The 18,161-nt window shown below is 36.3% G+C and overlaps 1 protein-coding gene across 4 annotated transcripts in view; it reads right to left on the bottom strand.

Moving 5' to 3' along the window:
* The window catches only part of CDC42SE2 (CDC42 small effector 2), a 127,959-nt gene that overhangs the window by 39,949 nt on the left and 69,849 nt on the right, over positions 1 to 18,161 (bottom strand). For all 4 annotated transcript variants that reach the window (XM_068535810.1, XM_068535812.1, XM_068535813.1 and 1 more), the window contains one exon: positions 12,556 to 12,899. In XM_068535810.1, the coding sequence (XP_068391911.1) occupies positions 12,556 to 12,609 (54 nt within the window). In that variant the 5' untranslated portion in view covers positions 12,610 to 12,899. The remainder of the gene's footprint in view (positions 1 to 12,555; positions 12,900 to 18,161) is intronic.

Below are 18,161 nucleotides of genomic sequence, written 5' to 3'. Positions count from 1 at the left end.
TATTATTATTGGGTTGTCCAAAAAGTTTGTTTAGGTTTTTCTGTAAGATGTTACAAAAACCCCTAACTTTTTGGCAAACACTTTGATAATTTATTCTCCTCCAATGCCTTTCTTCTACTTTGTGAAACTCTAATTAGGCGGATTTTGAACCTTCAGGATTGATCATCTAATTTTCTTAGCTTTCCCCTTCTACTTTCCATCTCTCTGTATCTTTGTTTTTACTATTTCTTTGTTTTACTTTGTTTACAGATTTATCTTCCAGCCCTTCCACTGGACTTCTGTATCTCAGCTATATCATTTCCAAACACTATTTCTTCTTCTCAATTTGTTCTTTCTGTCTCCCTTCCTGTGTAGGCACACTGTTCTTATTTAATGGGTCCAATATCTTAATCATCTGAGGAATAGTGACAGTTTTTATTGCTTTATTTTAGTTCTTTTCTATTCCCTGTATCATCTATTTCCTCTGAGTTCTTTCATTCGGTTAATTTCTTTTAGCTTTCCTCATGCCTGATGATCACCGACCGTCCAAATGAGGCTTAGTACACATGGGTCAGGCATGCTGAATGGTGGGTTCAAGGACAGGTGAGAAGATGGTGAAACTGGCTTTTTCCTTGGGGAGTCCACAACCACAGAAATCACCAGGTCTCTGCAGAGCCGGTCAGCTCTCTAGAGAACGATCTGCTGCAGGCCAGCCTGAGCAATTCAAGCCTAGTTGCAGGCCTTCCAAGAGCAAGGCAGTTAAGACTCTGGTTTGCTTCTGGTCAGTATCCCCCTGTGCAGGCAACTGGGTGTGGCTATGTTCTGCAAATTCCAAATCTATCATCTGTGTTTTATTACCTTTCATCCATGCTTATGTTTTCTCTGCATTCTTTTCCTTTGTGGGTTTTACCCCTTTTCGTTTTTTAAACTCCTTTAATGTCATGCAAAGTGGGGTTTCAGGAGGGAGGAGACTGTACGTGTGTGCTCAGTCCAACATCCTCTCTATGTTACACACCTGGATCTCTCTTCCTGGTAACTGAAAACCAAACCAAACCAAACCAAATCAAAATACTTCTGGTAAGAGACCAATTTTTCAAGCTTTGAAGGTCCAGTTCATTTCAAATAGAATGTGCTTGAAAATAACCAACGGAGATTTAAAACACAACAAAACAAAATGAAATCAACCATTATTTAAAATGAGAGGAAACTGCAATTTGTCAACTAAACATTCATAAGAGCACTCACTGCGTGCCAGGCACTATGCTAAGGGCTTAACATAAATTACCTTATTTAATATACTTTATTATCTACTTTAATATATTTAAGTCTATTAGATAGGTGTCATTATTCCTATTTGCAGAGGTTTAATTAATCTGCTCAAAGTCACATAGTAAATAAGCATTGGGATTGCAATTCAAACCCTTATTTGAACAACTCTTAAGCTCATAGAAAACCAGATCTCCTATGAAGAGGGTAGAAAAAAGGGAAAAACTTGTTTGGTTTTTCGTAACTACCCATAACTTTGGGGCTCATAAAAATGAGATCAATTTCCGACAGCTAAGCACTACTGAAAGCACACTTGTCTTATGTTTCTTAGTAACTTTATCTGCTTTTTTTTTTTTTTTAACATCTTTATTGGAGTATAATTGCTTTACAATGGTGTTAGTTTCTGCTTTATAACAAAGTGAATCAGCTATACATACTTTATCTGTTCTTAAGGTCAGTGAGAAATGACATCTAGTAACTTCTTTATTTAATGTATGGGAGATTCTGTTTAATTATCCTATATGCATGACTGACAGCTAACACTATTTCCAGTATCTTAATGATTTTTGAATCCATGCATATGTGCATAACAGAGACATGCAGAAGGATTTGTGCATGTTAAGATTCCAGTGAGGACATCACCCAACTGCTACTCAGGTAGACACTCCAAGAACAAATAAAACAAAACCAAAATCAAAACCACAAAAAACAGTGATGGGTGTGTGTGTGTGTGTGTGTGTGTGTGTGTGTGTTAGAATGGCAGGCATTTATATCATTAAGTTAATATGTATGAAAGCATTCAAACTAAGATCTGTAAAAATGGCAGATAATAATTAACATTTACTGGCAAGAATTTTTTTTTTAAATTTGGCTGTGCCTCGCAGCTTGTAGGATCTTAGTTCCCTGAGCAGTGAAGGCGCCGAGTTCTAACCACTAGACCGCCAGGGAATTCCCAAGAACCTTTTAAAATGTTGAAACACTGCTGGTTTCACCATAACTTATCAAAACTAGTGATGTATTTTTGCATAGTCCTATAATTCAATTGCATATCCAATGTGTGTATACATGTCCATTTGGGTAAAATTTATTGAAACACATACTAGAGAAAACTAGTCTTAAAATGCCAAGGCTTTGCCATTAACTTACTAGCCTTAACTTAGCTTACTAGTTCACTTCTTAATAGTTTCCAAATCTGTGTGTGAGTGATGCATCTGACTAGATGTTTGCTTAGATGCCTTTAAGACTATAACTTTATGATTGTATGAAAATTATTTTCAGTTCACAAATGAAAACAGCTAACAAATGACAAACCAAAATAAAGCAGAACAAATGATGTCTCACCTGCTAAAATAAAGGAGTATAAGCATAAAAAATAGCTCTTCAAGGAACTAAAAGAAAGGTCAATCTACAAAAGTAATTGGAACATGAGCACTAGAAATATCTAAAAAATCAGAAGAATTTTTACTATGTACAGATGTGATAAGAGACCAAGCTTTACTCAGTACTTAAAGGAGACAGAGCTGCGATCTTAGAATCTGTCTTGCATATGCGAGCTAACAAAATTGATCTGTAATATTTTCTACCCATTATAAACATGTTTAAGGCAGAGGAAGATGGAAGAACAGAATGGTTTTTATCATGTGTTTATATCACAGATGAACAGACTCTGAAGTGCTTGTAAAAACTGACTTCATAATTATTAAAATACTACTATAGTATTAGGCCCCAGAAGTTATCCAAATTCTAACTGCTCTTTAATCACGGATTACATAAAGTTTACATAAACATTTTATTCTTCTACAACCGTGAATAGTTTATTAACTAGACTTTACCTGCCTGGTACTGATTTCCTTTCTTTCTTTTGCCTTCTGATTTTTAAAATAATAAAATTGAGATCCTTAACTTCCCCTCCTATTTGTATATACCAAGGCCATGTGAGAATCAGGACCCAAACCACTAACTCTGGACAAATAAAGGCTTAATCCTCTTTATCCTTGCTGTTTCTATGTTTATAAAACCCAATAATCAGTAAAACAAAACAATGCAAAGGTTCATGCTATTGGTATTTCAGAAGCACGTTAATTTTAGCCATTTTAAGAATTCAATGCCTTATGAAAAGATGCAGACTTTCACATCATTTACACAAATAACAGAACATGTAAATGAAGAAAGTGTTTTCTAAATAAACATGACAATCTCCCAGATGTGTAGGTGAGATGACTTGAAAACAAAAGCTCTTTTAAGAAATGTTTCAGGATTCATGTAAACTGTCAGTTAATAGGAGCTCACACCGGCTACTTAACATGACCTCATAAATGAGGAACATTTTCTTTAGGAAGATATAGACAGTATTTTCTAATGAGCATATAGAAAAAAAAATTAAGTTAGGACTTATCTGCCATATAAATATATATTTTTAAAAACTATTTGACCACAATGTTTTTTTCTCTTCCTGCTCATCAAAAACAATTTTCCCTGCGTTTCTTTCCCTTTTTTTCCAGTGGTAATTATTTTTATCACAATAAAGATAAGATAATCCTGTTTCTCAACTCCAGAGCTCCATGCTCTGACTTGTTCTGTATTCAATGGTCTCCAATGTGGGAAATGCTCACCTGGGGGGTGTTCAAAATGATCTGCTGGAATGTGAGAGGAAAATACTAGACCTTCTATTTTTACTTTTCATCTTTTCTTAAATTAAGTTCTACTAATATTTTGTGTATAGGATGACATAGATGCCTGGTGGCTTCTGAATGCATTTATTTCTATAATAGTTACTAGAAACAGAGTAAGCAGAAAGCACTGAATTAGATTAATGCTTAATCACACTTGAAACTAAATACAAGAATGAAAGCTGCTATAGTATAATGTCTTAACTTCATGGGCTTCAATTTATCTAAATGTGTTTTTCTGTACTCTCAAAGAACTCATCTTATGGTATAATACAAATGGAATGCGCTGATGAACAAAAGTGTGGAGGAGCTGAATTGCAGAACTTTATTTCAAGAAATCTCTGACTTGTGTACAATCCTGAAGCTCACAACCTAGAAGTTTAAAAAAATCAGGTTACTTTTCACTCTCATTAAATTAAAATGCAAGATAATGCAAGGGTAAACATTTCCTCTCGGACTGATAAAAACTGAGTCTGAAAACATCATGCATTTGATGAGGCTATGTAACAACGGTTGGTAACTCAAACTGCTGGTAGGAACACAAACTGGTAACACCAAATTTAAAACAATGTTGTCTTGCATGGTAAAAGCTAATGTCCTTAGCCTTTAGAACCAATCATTTCACTCCTAGGTATATACCCTAGAGAACCTCAAGCATGTGTTCACCGGGCAACACATACACAAAGGCACGAAAGAGCATCATTTGTAATAGTCCCATACTGGGAACAACTCAGAATTTCAAAAGGACTATATGGATGTACATGGTGTAGTCATACAACAAAACGTTCAAGAAAAGTGGAAATGAAGTTCAGTTACCTGCCTCAATACGGATTAATCTTATAAATTTAGCATTGAATTAAAGAAGAAAACACAATTATATCCACTGGAACTCCACTCAAAGTTAAAACAGGTAAGTTAACCTGAGCAGGTAATACTGCTCAGGGCATATACAAATGGCAAAATCATAAAACACAATAAGGAAGTGATCACCATAAAAAAGCAGGGCAGTGGCTCCTCCAGGTGTTGGAGCAGGGATGTAAATGAAAAGAATGCTAGGGGGCTTCTGGGGTGTTGGCAATACTCCATGTCTTAACTTGGGTAATATTTGCTCCATAGTATGTTTCATAACTATTTATTATATAGTACATTTATATATAAAACATACTTTTAAAGTACTTTTTTGGTATGATAATGGTATTGTGGTTATGTTAAATATGAATCATTATCTCTTAGAGATAAATACTGCCATATTTATGTATAAAATGAAATAATGCTTGGAATTTGGCTTCAAAATAATACAGAAAAGAGCAAAGTAGATGCACTGAGATGAACAAGATCAGATAAGAACTGATATTGTTGAAGCTGAGTGTATGAGGTTCAGTATACAACTGTCTACTTTTGAATTATTTTTGCTGATGTCACTTTTTAAGTAACTATAAATGGCAGCCACCACATGGCTTGCTAAGAAATAGCTTGTTTTACTTTGACGTATATATTAAAAAACTCCAATATAAACCGAATAAAGATCAATTTAATAAAAGCATTAAAGAAAACAATTTCTTCTCTGACATTTACAAACTTATAAAAGCATTCTAGTTTCTGAAGATAAATGGCTTTCTACTACCATCTCACCCCCTCCCCCAGCTTGAACTCATACGGAATGCTATGGACACTAACTTACCAGCACTTCCTGACTGTGCTATCAGCACAAAACAGGGTAGGAACACCAAAATCCTTATGCCAAGAGCCTTTCTAGTTTGTCTTCAAGCTCATGTATACAAATTGAAACTTTCTCCTCAGGTATAAGCAGCTTACTGTCTCTATGAAGAAATCCAGTAGCCACTCCTGAGGCAGGACAGGCAGTTCCAGTGAATAAGATAAGCTTGGTAATTTCTAGGTTTAGCAATACAGTTACGACATTTGAATCAGTCCTCTACACTGCCTTTCTACAAAGTAGGGATATTTTTCATTTCTCCACTGATAAGGGTAATTTTCTATTTCTATTACGTAAATTCATCTACTAAATGTTTTGAGATGATTGTGGTTACATAATGTGTTTTTCTGTGTAATTAAACAAACATTTACGTTCCAGAAAAAGGAAAAATGACAACGTATCTATCATACTCACACCTCATTTAGGGTGTGTGGAAATGCGATTCCTAAAAAAGGAAGTTCTACATGAATCTATGCCATCTGAGGTCCTCATCGCATGGTACTGATGGAAATGCACCACACTTGAGCAAACACGCTTGTTTGACATAAATCCCCTGAAATTATAGAATGCCTTCACCTAGAGTTTCCTCTAGCCACCTTTCATAGAACTGTTGGTTCATACTCTCAGGCTGCAGTGACAGCTTTCATGCTTTTCATGTCTAAGGTCTAAGGTCTTCTAGCAGCCCCTGTCCACTGACCCATTCCATCCCCTTCCAATTCTTCACCCATTTCCCTCGAAGAAACCTTAGACTCTCTAAAACATGGAGCACAGTGCCCTTCCTTTGTTTTTGTATATGGCAGTTACCACATCATCACTTAAAGACACACACCCCTACTATTATGGATTAGAACTGCACATCAGAACAACAACAAAAATGAAGAAAAGTCACTGCAGGAAATCAACAATCTTATTGCAGAACACACTACACACATGATTGCAGACTGCTGAGGAGGACTCACTGGCTGGGAGTGTAGGAAGGAGAAGGTAACTCACTGGCCTACAGGATGCAGTCTGGTCAGGAAGTGCTAACTCTCAGTCTGGGCATACAGTAACACTCAACATTCAAACTAGTGGGAAAAGGATATGTTCTTCACTTGAAAGAACAAAACCATTCAATGATTTCCCATTTCACAAAGTGTAAAAATCAGTCTTTCCCCAGCCTGGAAGGCCATACATGACCTGGCCCTTAACTCTCTCTGACCTCATTGCCCACCACTGTAGCCCTGGCTCACAGCCACTCTGCCCTCTTTGACATTCCTCGTACACATACAACCCTTGCACTTCCAGAACTCTTCTACTCGCAAGTCCTTCTACATAAGCATGTGCCTTACTTCCTTAAATCTTAGCTTAAATATCACTTCATCAGAGGCGTTTCCTGTACACCCTTCATATCCCCATTTCTCCTCCTTTTTTCTACTTTCTTTTTCCTTAGAGCAGTTACCATCACCTGATATCACAGACACCTATTTATTCACTAAATATCTCCTCCACTAGAATGAGAGCCATGAAGCAGACACAGTGTCTGTTTTGCTCACTGTTATTTCATCAGTACGTGGCCCACTGTGGAAATACCAGTATTAATACATGACAACTGGGCATAGGTGTCTAATTAAAATAACACATTTCAGAGACAAACAGCATTACAAAACATCAGTACCATGTGGGGAAACACTATACGGGGAAAGTATGTAATATGACTAGAAAAGGGGGAGGTTGTAAATCAATATGCATTGTTTCTGAGGATACCTTAGAAGTTTATTATCTTAAGTGCGGTGATGGCAACGAGTGTATATACGTATGTCCAAACTCGCCAGATTGTATACATTAATTATGTGCAATTTTTTGGTATACCAATTGTAACTCAATAAAGCTGGGGGGTGGGGAAAGTCCACCAGCACACCAACGCACAACAGTAAGTAGGTAAAGAATTCACTACAGTCCTGTAAACAGCTGACAAATCTTTTCATTTTTTAAAAAATTAAGTTGCAAGACAGCTACAATCCAATTTAAAAATTCCAACCTTAGCACTACCTAGCAACAACAACCGCAGCATTTACACTACAGTCAATTTAAAAGGTTTAGATTACTATGGCTCCAAAAATTGGGACTCTATTTTACTCTGTATTATACTGTGCTAAAACGAAAGAGTAGGAAGAAAAAATATGATTCTTACGCTACTACTCAGAAAAACGCATTCTAAGTTCTTCCCAATATTGGGTTGTTCCTTTTCCACACATGGAATGTGCAAGAGCAGGGGGTGGTAAAGAAAGAGTGGGAGAGTTGGCTCACAGCACTCAATTTTGGTACATACTTTTAGAAAACTTTAGAGATGACCAAGCAGCTTTCAAATAAGACACTCTTGATATTGTCTAATAGAGCTGCAAGGATATGTTTTTGTAGACTGTAAACACACATACAATTATTAGTGCATCCTTTAAATGTTTTTTCCTCATGCCAACAAGCAAGCTGTTCTTCTACGATAGTAACCACACGGCCCTGTTAAGTTTTGTGTCATTTTTCTCAGCAAGTCAAAACACTATTCTTGTGGAATATTTCATACAATTATGTATTATTAAACAATAACACCATACAGACATGTTATATGTGCACAAAAAACTCAAACTGCAAATCCTTTGTGTATCAGAAAATGTAGTTCTAACGTCTCATAATTCTAAAGCCTTATGCTCCCACTCTTTAAATTCCTAACCTCTGCCATTCTAGTTTGAGTATACCTGTATCACATACTGGAACAGGATACATTTTTATTACAAACATTATGGATGCTGGCAATAAACAAATCCACCTTAAAAAATATGGAAATATGACTTCTGGTTTCCTGTCTCACACGTAAGGAGCTTAGAAGATGTCATGCCCATCCACACAATCAAAAAGTTGAACAAACTGAAAACCAACAACTGTTCTTAGATCCTTTAGAGAACTGAGATCACAGAGCAAACTGTTGCCTCCAGAATTGGAGACATAGGCAAATACAGAAAATCACAATGTACTAGAGCAGAAACCTCCAGTCAGTACAGGACCAATGTAGGAAAACAAACTGTAATTGGTGAACTGCTGGAGGATGAGTGTAGACAGCTGGAGAGTTAAAAAACTCCAGGGGTGCCCAGTCTTAGGAGGGTGTGAACTAGATTTAGTGAGTTAATTCCACAGGACGGAACATAGCAAAAGTGATGGGATGTCACAAAGATTCTGACTTCCATCTTGCTTGCCCTCTTGCTCATACTAATGAAAGCCGGTCGCCACATTGTGAGCTGTGCTATGGAGAGACCTGTGGAGCAAGAAACAGGGAGGCCTCCAGCCAACAGCCAGCAAGGAACTGAGGCACTTTTTCCAACTGAGACTCTTGTTAGGATTCAGAGAGGAACTGAACCCTTCCAACAACCACTTTAGTGAGATAGAAAGCTGGTCCTTTCCGTATTGAACCCCGAGATAATTACAGCCCCAGCTGACATCTTAACTGTAGCCTTAGAAAGATCCTAAGTCAGAGGACTTGGCTACACAGTGCCTGGATTCCTGACCACAGAATCTGTGAGATAATAAAAATCTGTTTTAAGCCACTATGACTTAGATGAACTTGCATCATCTTAGGTAACTAATACTTCATCCAATCCAATCTCTGTATTCTCAGTGAGCTAATGGAAATCAGGAGAGGTTTGATACCTTGCCTGAACTCTGAGACTCAGAACAGACCAGAAGCTAGGCCCCGGTTGGGGTTCTCTCAGCGATTTACAATGCCTTTCTGCAATTTGGTGGTATGGAAATTTGCCTGGCCTGTTCTTCTTAACAAAGCCTACCCTCAAAAGAAACTATTTTACCAGAGCCTAACTGACTAGGGTTTTACCAGAAACTAACAAACTTTGGGGAAGGGAAATATCCAACTCCAGCCTCCTCTAGCCTTTCTGTCTCAACTGAGGAGTAAAAAACAAAACTGAGAAGCACTTATATAGGTCACAGCCCAGGGGCACAGGCTCACTGAAAGACTGAAACCTAACCACAGCAGTATATAATGCTTCCCCACGCCCAACATCTTACCAATACATCAACAGGGCTCCTGTGCAACAGGGAAATATAACTGAAAGAACTGGACATGTCAGACCTTACTTAAGGAGAAGTCTCTAGGGAAACCAAAGACAACAGGGCACAGAAACAAGGACACCAAAGGAAATTTTATCCTGTGACACCTACAACTACAGCAAACAGTAAATAAAGCCTAACCCCCACTCAGATAAACATAAAAATTCACACTACAGGCCTATTTCCCTCAGTTCCTTTTACCCAGAGTATTATCACATATGACTTTCAACAAAAATTACAAGGCATACTAAAAACAATATGGCGACAGGATTCAAGTATTCTATAATCTTTAAAAACTGTTGAAAATGTAATCACTGATAATATATATCATAGATGATAAATTATACACAATAACTTAAATGCACAGGTAAACGTGTTCACTGAAATAAACATTCATTTTATGCTTAAGTAAATCTGAACCTTTCCCTTTAAAGTCGGGAGAAGCAAGAATGCTTAGCCATCACTGACACTATTCAGCACTATACTGGAGATCTGAGTCAGTGCAGTAAGATATTAATAGGGAAAAAAGTGTATGCATCAGAATTAAGACTGAAAAAAAATGTCACTATATGGAGAAATTTAGGAAATATAAACTGTTCAGTATGGTATCTGGATAAAAAATTAGTGTATAAAAATTATGAGTTGCCTATACACTAGTTAAAAAAAAATTCCAACTAGGAAATTTAACAGCAAAACAATATCATTCAGAATAGCAACAAAAATCCATAAAAAATCTAGAAAAAACCTAGCAAAAAATGTGCAGAACCTACATGACGAAAATTTTAAGCTTACTAAAAGAACATGAAAAGGTCTGTATAAATGAAGATGTATGCCATGTTTCTCAATGGCATTACTCAAAATTTTATAGATGTCAGTTCTCATCCAATTACATTCTAGATTCAATGCAATCCTACAGTAAACACCTACAGAATTTAAAAGATGCATTATGAAATATCTCAAAGAAAAAATATTAAAAAAAACATAATAAGGACCCATGTTACAACAATCCAGCTTAAAAATAAGACATTACCAATACAGTTTAAAAAGAACTATGTACTAAGTAACTGCAGCAATTAAAACAGTACAGTAACTGCACAGGTGTAAACATATGTAACCAAAAGAACAGGACAGATTTCAGGAACAGTCTCTTTAAATATATGAAAATGTAGTATATAATAAAGGTGACATTTCATATCACTAATAAAAAGACTGGCTATTTAATAAACTGTTTTTAAATAGCTGATTAACATGAAAGAAAAGTTAGACTCCTACCTCATGCCTCACAGTTCAAAGAGCTAAATGTAAAAAACAATATTATAAAAGTAGTAAAAGGGAAGATGGTGGAGCAGATATCAGCAGGAATCTGTATCCCCACCACAACAATTGTACTGGTAGAATCTGTCTGCTGTTATCTATTCTGAAACTAGAGTCTGTTCAAGGATTGCAGCTTCCAGGGGAAAACGTGGAAGGTAAACTGCAGTTAATTTCAGTCAGTGTTAGCTCTTAGCACAGTAGTAACTACCTGCCCAGCCCCGTAGCTGTGTTCTTCACATATACTATACACAGCTTGTGGGAGCCACGATGGGCAAAAAGGACCATGTCCTCCAAATACCTCTGCTTCTGATCACAGAGGAGCAACGGACAAGGAGGTAGGCAGCGACTGTTGCAAGCTCCTCCCTCTCTGGCTGAAGTGACTTCCAGAGGATTTAAAAAGCCACGCCTTTGCTTTTCCTCCCCGCCCCAATTTTTCATTTTTTCCCCTTTCCAGAGCCAGACATTAAAGACTAGGACATTCAAAAACAATTGCATATACAACAAGGGCAATTACAAAGTGACCATGTATGACCAGGGAAAGGCTCAGAAAAGATCTGAAGAGACCTTAGGATTATACCTCATTCTTCCTTTTATGTTGTTACAAATGTAAGCAAAACAGAATAAAATAGAAATTCATTTATTCTGCCAGTCAGACAGCAAACCAGCTAGCATGTATAGCTACATTCTCCAAGGTATTAGATTTGATCCTGAAGATACAAACTAAATATGCTCAGGGCCCCTAAAGAATTCAAAACATGGTGGGAAAGACTATAGTACAGTTAAGTTACTATGCAAGAAGTTCCATCCTACCACAGAAAAATGAACTAAAAGAGCTGGTGGTAATACACATGAGGTATCATCTAAGTCAGGGGAAAGCTGGTGAAGATTTCATAGAGTTGACATTTGATCTAGACATCTTAAAGGATGAAGAGAAAATTGGACGTGGAGGGCAGAATTTTCACAGAGGTAACAAAATGTGCACAGGTTAGAAGGGATAAAAGTGGGGCAGGTACCAAGAAAAAGTCAGCCAAGACTACTTACTATCCATATGACTTTGGGCAAAAAACTGAACCTATTTCAACTGAAAAATAAGGATAATGGTATCTTCCTCAGAGAGCTGCTGTGAGGAAAATGAGATGGTAAATCGAGACGGATGTGAGGCAACCTAGCTATGACATCTTCCACCACTGATTTCCAAAGCTGACTTGGCTGTTCTACCTCAGATTGTCTCCCTCTCCTCTCATGGCTCCTCCAGAAGCTGGTCTACTTGGTAGAAGAGCATAACCTTCTCAATCATACACAATGGTCTAGCACAGTTCCTCACACATGGCATTTACTCAAAACACATTTACTTTTTTTTTTTTTTTTTTTTCCTTTCTTTAACCAGATGTTCAGAATTCCACTGACAGGCCTTAGAACTGCCCTGCAATCACTGCTGGGGTCCTGATTCTCAACTTGAGAACCAGCATTATGTTTAATAAGCACCCCACCCACTCTGTACATGTATTACTTCATACTTACAGGTTGAGGCTGTTCTGCAATACAGCAGTTGAAACACAACCAGAATTCACTCATGCTTACAGTCCAAGTTATAAATGAGCACCAATGAAGTTTCCAAATCTCAACTCAGGAAGCTTCACAAAGCAGGCTTCTCAATATGATAAATGTCCAAAGATGCCAAAATAATAACTTTATTACTTCTCTGTGTTTTTGTTCCTGGAAGTCAAGTATCTTATATAGTCAATCTAACAAAGAAAAGGTCAGATTGTTTCCTTTCTTTGCTTCTGATTCTACAGAGACTCGTTTCTGAACCACCAGGAAAGGTATAAAAATTGTTGTCTTGACTCAGGACCTTAACAGGCAGTCTAGAAAAAAAGAAGAAAAGAAAAGAAGTTACTTTACTTATCTTACCCTTAGAAGCTTTTATTTCTTAAATCTGTGATAAAATTAAGACTATTTCCCCAAAAAGTAAACACTGAAAAAAAAAATCAAGATTTTAATAAACTGATATTCATTCAATAAAAAAATATTTGAGTACTTTCTCAGTGTCAGGTATTAGGAATACAGCAGTTGAAAAGAGACAGTAATCCTTGCCTTCATAGAGCATTCTATTTTATGACTGTAAAAGCTTTCCCCAAAGCCATGACTCTAAACCTTGTAAGACATAAATGACAGTTATTTTTATATTTGTATAGAAGATCTTCAATGAAGATTAATGCATATATGTTCAATGTCACAAATATGGGTAATAAGACATGAATTTAGGACCCTGATTCTACACAGTCCAGAGGACATGTCCTCCAACATACTAGAGGACAATGACATGTTAAGATCTAAACATATGTTCAAAGAGGAAGATAAGAAGGAAGAAAATGTACATTCTTGCCACAGTAAAATTCAGAACCTGGAATGCTTATTTTCAAGGAGAGGTGAACATTCCTTACGTCACCCAAACTCCTAAACAAAGAAGTAGCAGTCTTGCAATTGGCTCTGTCCAATGAATTGGGTAAATACTATGAAGGTTTATAAGCTCAAAAGAACTGTATGTTTCATTTACTTCCTTAGCGAGAATGTAAGAGCAAAGGGTTAAATTCACAACATCATGAATATTATTTCAGGGCTATTTACTTAACAAGCTTAATTCCTCCCTGAATCAAAGACCGTGGCCATTAAAATATCATTGTGAAATCTCTTTTAACCAATTTTATGAAAACAAATATGCCTTTGTTTGAAACTGAAAATTCCTTATGCTCATCACTGCTGATGCAGCACATACAAACGTGAATTACTCTGCTTCACATCTACTGGATTTGAAATCTGAGGTTTTAAAATCTATTATTTGATTTACTCCATCATCATATTTTCTCATCTACATATAGAGCTAGCAATTTCCTTTTTATTTGTAATTTACCTTTGCCAGAAACCACCTTCAAATACTAATTTTACATGGTAAGGTGTTCTATTTTCTTCTATTTTTAACTGAGTATACATTCCTTCTGTTTAACACTTAAAAGTAATAGATGACTTCCGTATTTACAATCAACATTTTCGCAAATTCAAATTTCCTTCCTATTTAGAGTAAAGCTGCTCCTTATTTTGCAAATTTCAAAATATACATTTTCCCATTCCCATGTACTACTTTGAAAATGACATTCACAATATTTCCTCCTTCTTAATATTTAGTTGAAGAATGACTGTTTAAAGTACAATAATTTGTGCTTCTATTTTCGGAGATAAGACAGAAAGGATACTTAAGAATATCGACCTAGATAATAGATAGGATGAAATACATTTTCAAACCAAGGGGATGCTTGCAACTAGACAGGTTTTTATTTGTTAAGTAAACATATAAATCTAAAAATGTTTCAGACATGCCTTGGAATATCATACCAATACACTTTTTCCATTTTCTTGCTTTTCTAAACAAAATTCCTTTTTAGAATTTTTTTCAAATGTATATATACTTATAACACATTTATACATAAACACCTTATAGAGAAGTATTGAATCTGTCACAAAAAATTTCAATACTACCACTAATAATAAATATATTAACAGGTACTTTCACTTCCTGAGCTCAAAGTTGCTTAAATCAGGTCCATTTTGAAAACCTTACTTTAAAAAAAAAAAATCTTAAGATAACAAAAGAAGTGTCACTTTGCAACAACATCAACAACTAAACTTGGCTTTAAACACAGCTCAGCACATTCCACACATAAATGAGGGGTCAAACTGGGCTACAGCACCAGAGAGTATTTCACAAACTCAAGTTTCATTAGGCATAAGATTTTAGAAAAGCTTAAGTGAACTGTCAGGCCACTTAGTGACTGGCAGAGATTCCTTGCATTAAAAGTTCAGTCTCTTGACTTTTAAAGAGATTGGCATGAGTAAAAAAAGTGTAGTAGTATTCTCCGGTCAAAAATATAACCTCCTCAGTCCCCTCCCCTCCTCCTCACTTTCCACACCTACAAATGCTGCAGATATAAGCTTTATACTTGTGGGAACAGTTTCGCTTCTGACAATATGAAAAATGTATGTCCCAACATCGTACCCACAAATTAATAAAATTGTTTAGGTCAACTTCCAAAGAAACAACAATAAAGCCATGATTTGAAAAACAAGGCAATGAGGCATACCTTTTAAGACAAATAATTTCTTCCCTCTTTTTTTTTTAACGTGGAATACTTTAACTCAGTTGAGGTATTGAGCATGCTCAGTTTGTGTGAAACAGAATCAGATGTTTAGAATTTAGACTTTGATATAAGAGATGTCTGGCAGTTGTTAGTACTACACTAATTTTTAGCAATGTTAACTTGGGCAAGTGACAAGCTCTATCATTAGTTATAAAAAATGGAATGCTTCACTGCCAATGTCACAGGTCTGAAATGAGGGCTAAATTAGGAGGTACACAAGGGCACTGCATATATCATAAAGAGCTATACTGATACAAGATGTTCTTTTATTTGTTATCAAAATTAAAATAGCTAATAGCAGAATGAAGTAGCAAAAATAATTAATTTGTAATAGCTGTAAATTTTTAGGAAACAGCCTAAAAGTCTATTCAAAAAAATAAATAAAAATAAAAAATGTTTTAAATGAACTGAGAGACAACCTACGGAATGGGAGAAAATATTTGCAAACAATGCAACCCATAAGGGCTTAATTGCCAAAATATACAAACAGCTCATACAACTCAACAACGAAAAAAAACAAACAACCCAATTGAAAAATAGGCAGAAGACCTAAAGAGACATTTCTCCAAAGAAGAAATACAGGTGGTCAATAAGCACATGAAAAGATGCTCAACATCGCTCATTATTAGAGAAATGCAAATCAAAACTACAATGAGGTACCACCTCACACGGGTCAGAATGGTCTACAAAGAACTAAAAAGTCTACAAAGAACAAACGCTGGAGAGGGTGTGGAGAAAAGGGAACCCTCCTACACTGTGGGTGGGAATGTAAACTGGTACAGCCACTATGGAAAACAGTATGGAGGGTCCTCAGAAAACTAAAAATACAATTACCATATGATCCAGCAATCCCCTCCTGGGCATATACCCAGACAAAACTATAATTCAAAAAGATACATGCACCCCTATGTTCACAGCAGCACTATTTACAATAGTCAACACTTGGAAACAACCTAAATGTCCATCAACAAATGAATGGATAAAGAAGATGTGGTATATATATACAATGGAATACTACTCAGCCATAAAAAAGAACAAAATAATGCCATCTGCAACAACATGGATGCAACTAAAGATTATCATACTAAGTGAAGTAAGTCAGAAAGAGCAAGACAAATACCATATGATATCATTTATATGTGGAATCTAACATATGACACAAATGAACTTACCTATGAAACAGAATCATGGACATAGAGAATAGACTGTGGTTGCCAAGGGGGTGGGGGGCGGGAGAGGGATGAACTGGTAGTTTGGGGTTAGTAGATGCAAACTATTACATATAGAATGGATAAACAACAAGGTCCTACTGTATAGCACAGAGAACTATATTCAATATCCTATGATAAACCATAATGGAAAAGAATATGAAAAGGAACGTATATGTCTGTAACTGAGTCACTTTGCTATACAGCAGAAATTAACACAACATTATAAATCAACAATACTTCAATTAAAAATTTTTTTTTAAAAAAGAATAAACAAATAGGGACTTCCCTGGTGGTGCAGTGGTTAAGACTCCACACTCCCAATGCAGGGAACTAGATCCCACATGCATGTTGCAACTAAGAGTTCACACGCCACAACTAAGGAGCACACATGCTGCAACTAGGACCCGGCACAACCGAATAAATAAACAAATATATATAAAAAAAAGAATAAACAGATAGCATTTTAAACTGAAAAAAAATGAATGGTGCTCCATTCATACAAAAGAACACTATACAAAATGAAAATGAATGGTAGTTTCATCCAACACACTGGACAATTCTCAGTGCCATGTTATTGAGGGAAAGAAGGCACAAAACAATATACATGGAATGATTTCCTTTATACGAATTTCAAAAACAAGTTCAACTAAACTACTTTGTTTAGAGATGCATAGAGAAGTATAAAAGTAAAGCAAGAAAATTATAACAGAAGTCAGGAAAGTGGTTAGGGCTGAGGGCAGGAATTAAGAATTAGGAAGAGATGCATAAGAGCTCCTGGAACGCTGACAATATTCTACCTCTTGACTTAAGTGGTAGTTACACAGGTACTTGCTTTATAATTTTGTATTAAATAGTACATTTATGGTCTATACAATTTTTTATATATCTTTAAATAATAACAATTTAAATAATATATAAGTAAAAGAAGCAAATACTAACGATTTCAAGTTGTTTGTAATAGAGTGATGGAAATGCAAAATACAATGTCAAGTAAAAATGAACACCCTTTGCTAGAGACTTTGAAGGACCTGGTAAAATTTGGGAGGTTTGAGTGGGGAAAGGGGTGATGAGGTCTGAAGTTCTACCAGATGCCAAAGAGATTTCCACCAGAAATGCAAAAATTACTAATCAATGACCAAGTCTGAGTTCTCAGTAAAGCTTATATCATAGCTGCACCAGCACTAAATCTGTCCCAATCTAGTTAAAATCATTCTTTGATATTGACTTGAGGTACAAGGTTCTATTGGGAAAGAAAAAACAAAAATACAAAACCCAACCCATTCTGAAAAGAGCTTTCAAACTACATACTTATCACAGACCTACTTTTCTGTGGCTAATCAAAGTTCAGTCAAGCCACTGTTCCCTGAACTCAGTTATAAAAGGCACAGACAGGGGCGCATGTAACTACTGAAATAAGAGGGTTAGTTTTTTGTTTTTAGTAATTTTAATTTATCATTTAAACCCTGCTGAGTTGCAGTAAGGAGTTGAAGCAGATTATAACATGGATTTTTATTTATTTATGGCTGTGTTGGGTCTTCATTTCTGTGAGAGGGCTTTCTCTAGTTGCGGCAAGCGGGGGCCACTCTTCATCACGGTGTGCGGGCCTCTCACTATCGCGGCCTCTCTTGTTGCGGAGCACAGGCTCCAAACGCGCAGGCTCAGTAATTGTGGCTCACGGGCCCAGCTGCTCCGCGGCATGTGGGATCTTCCCAGACCAGGGCTC

The sequence above is a fragment of the Eschrichtius robustus genome, chromosome 2, assembly GCF_028021215.1.
Source record: "Eschrichtius robustus isolate mEscRob2 chromosome 2, mEscRob2.pri, whole genome shotgun sequence".
Classification (NCBI taxonomy): Eukaryota; Metazoa; Chordata; class Mammalia; order Artiodactyla; family Eschrichtiidae; genus Eschrichtius; species Eschrichtius robustus.
This window is presented reverse-complemented; position numbering and strand designations above follow the sequence as displayed.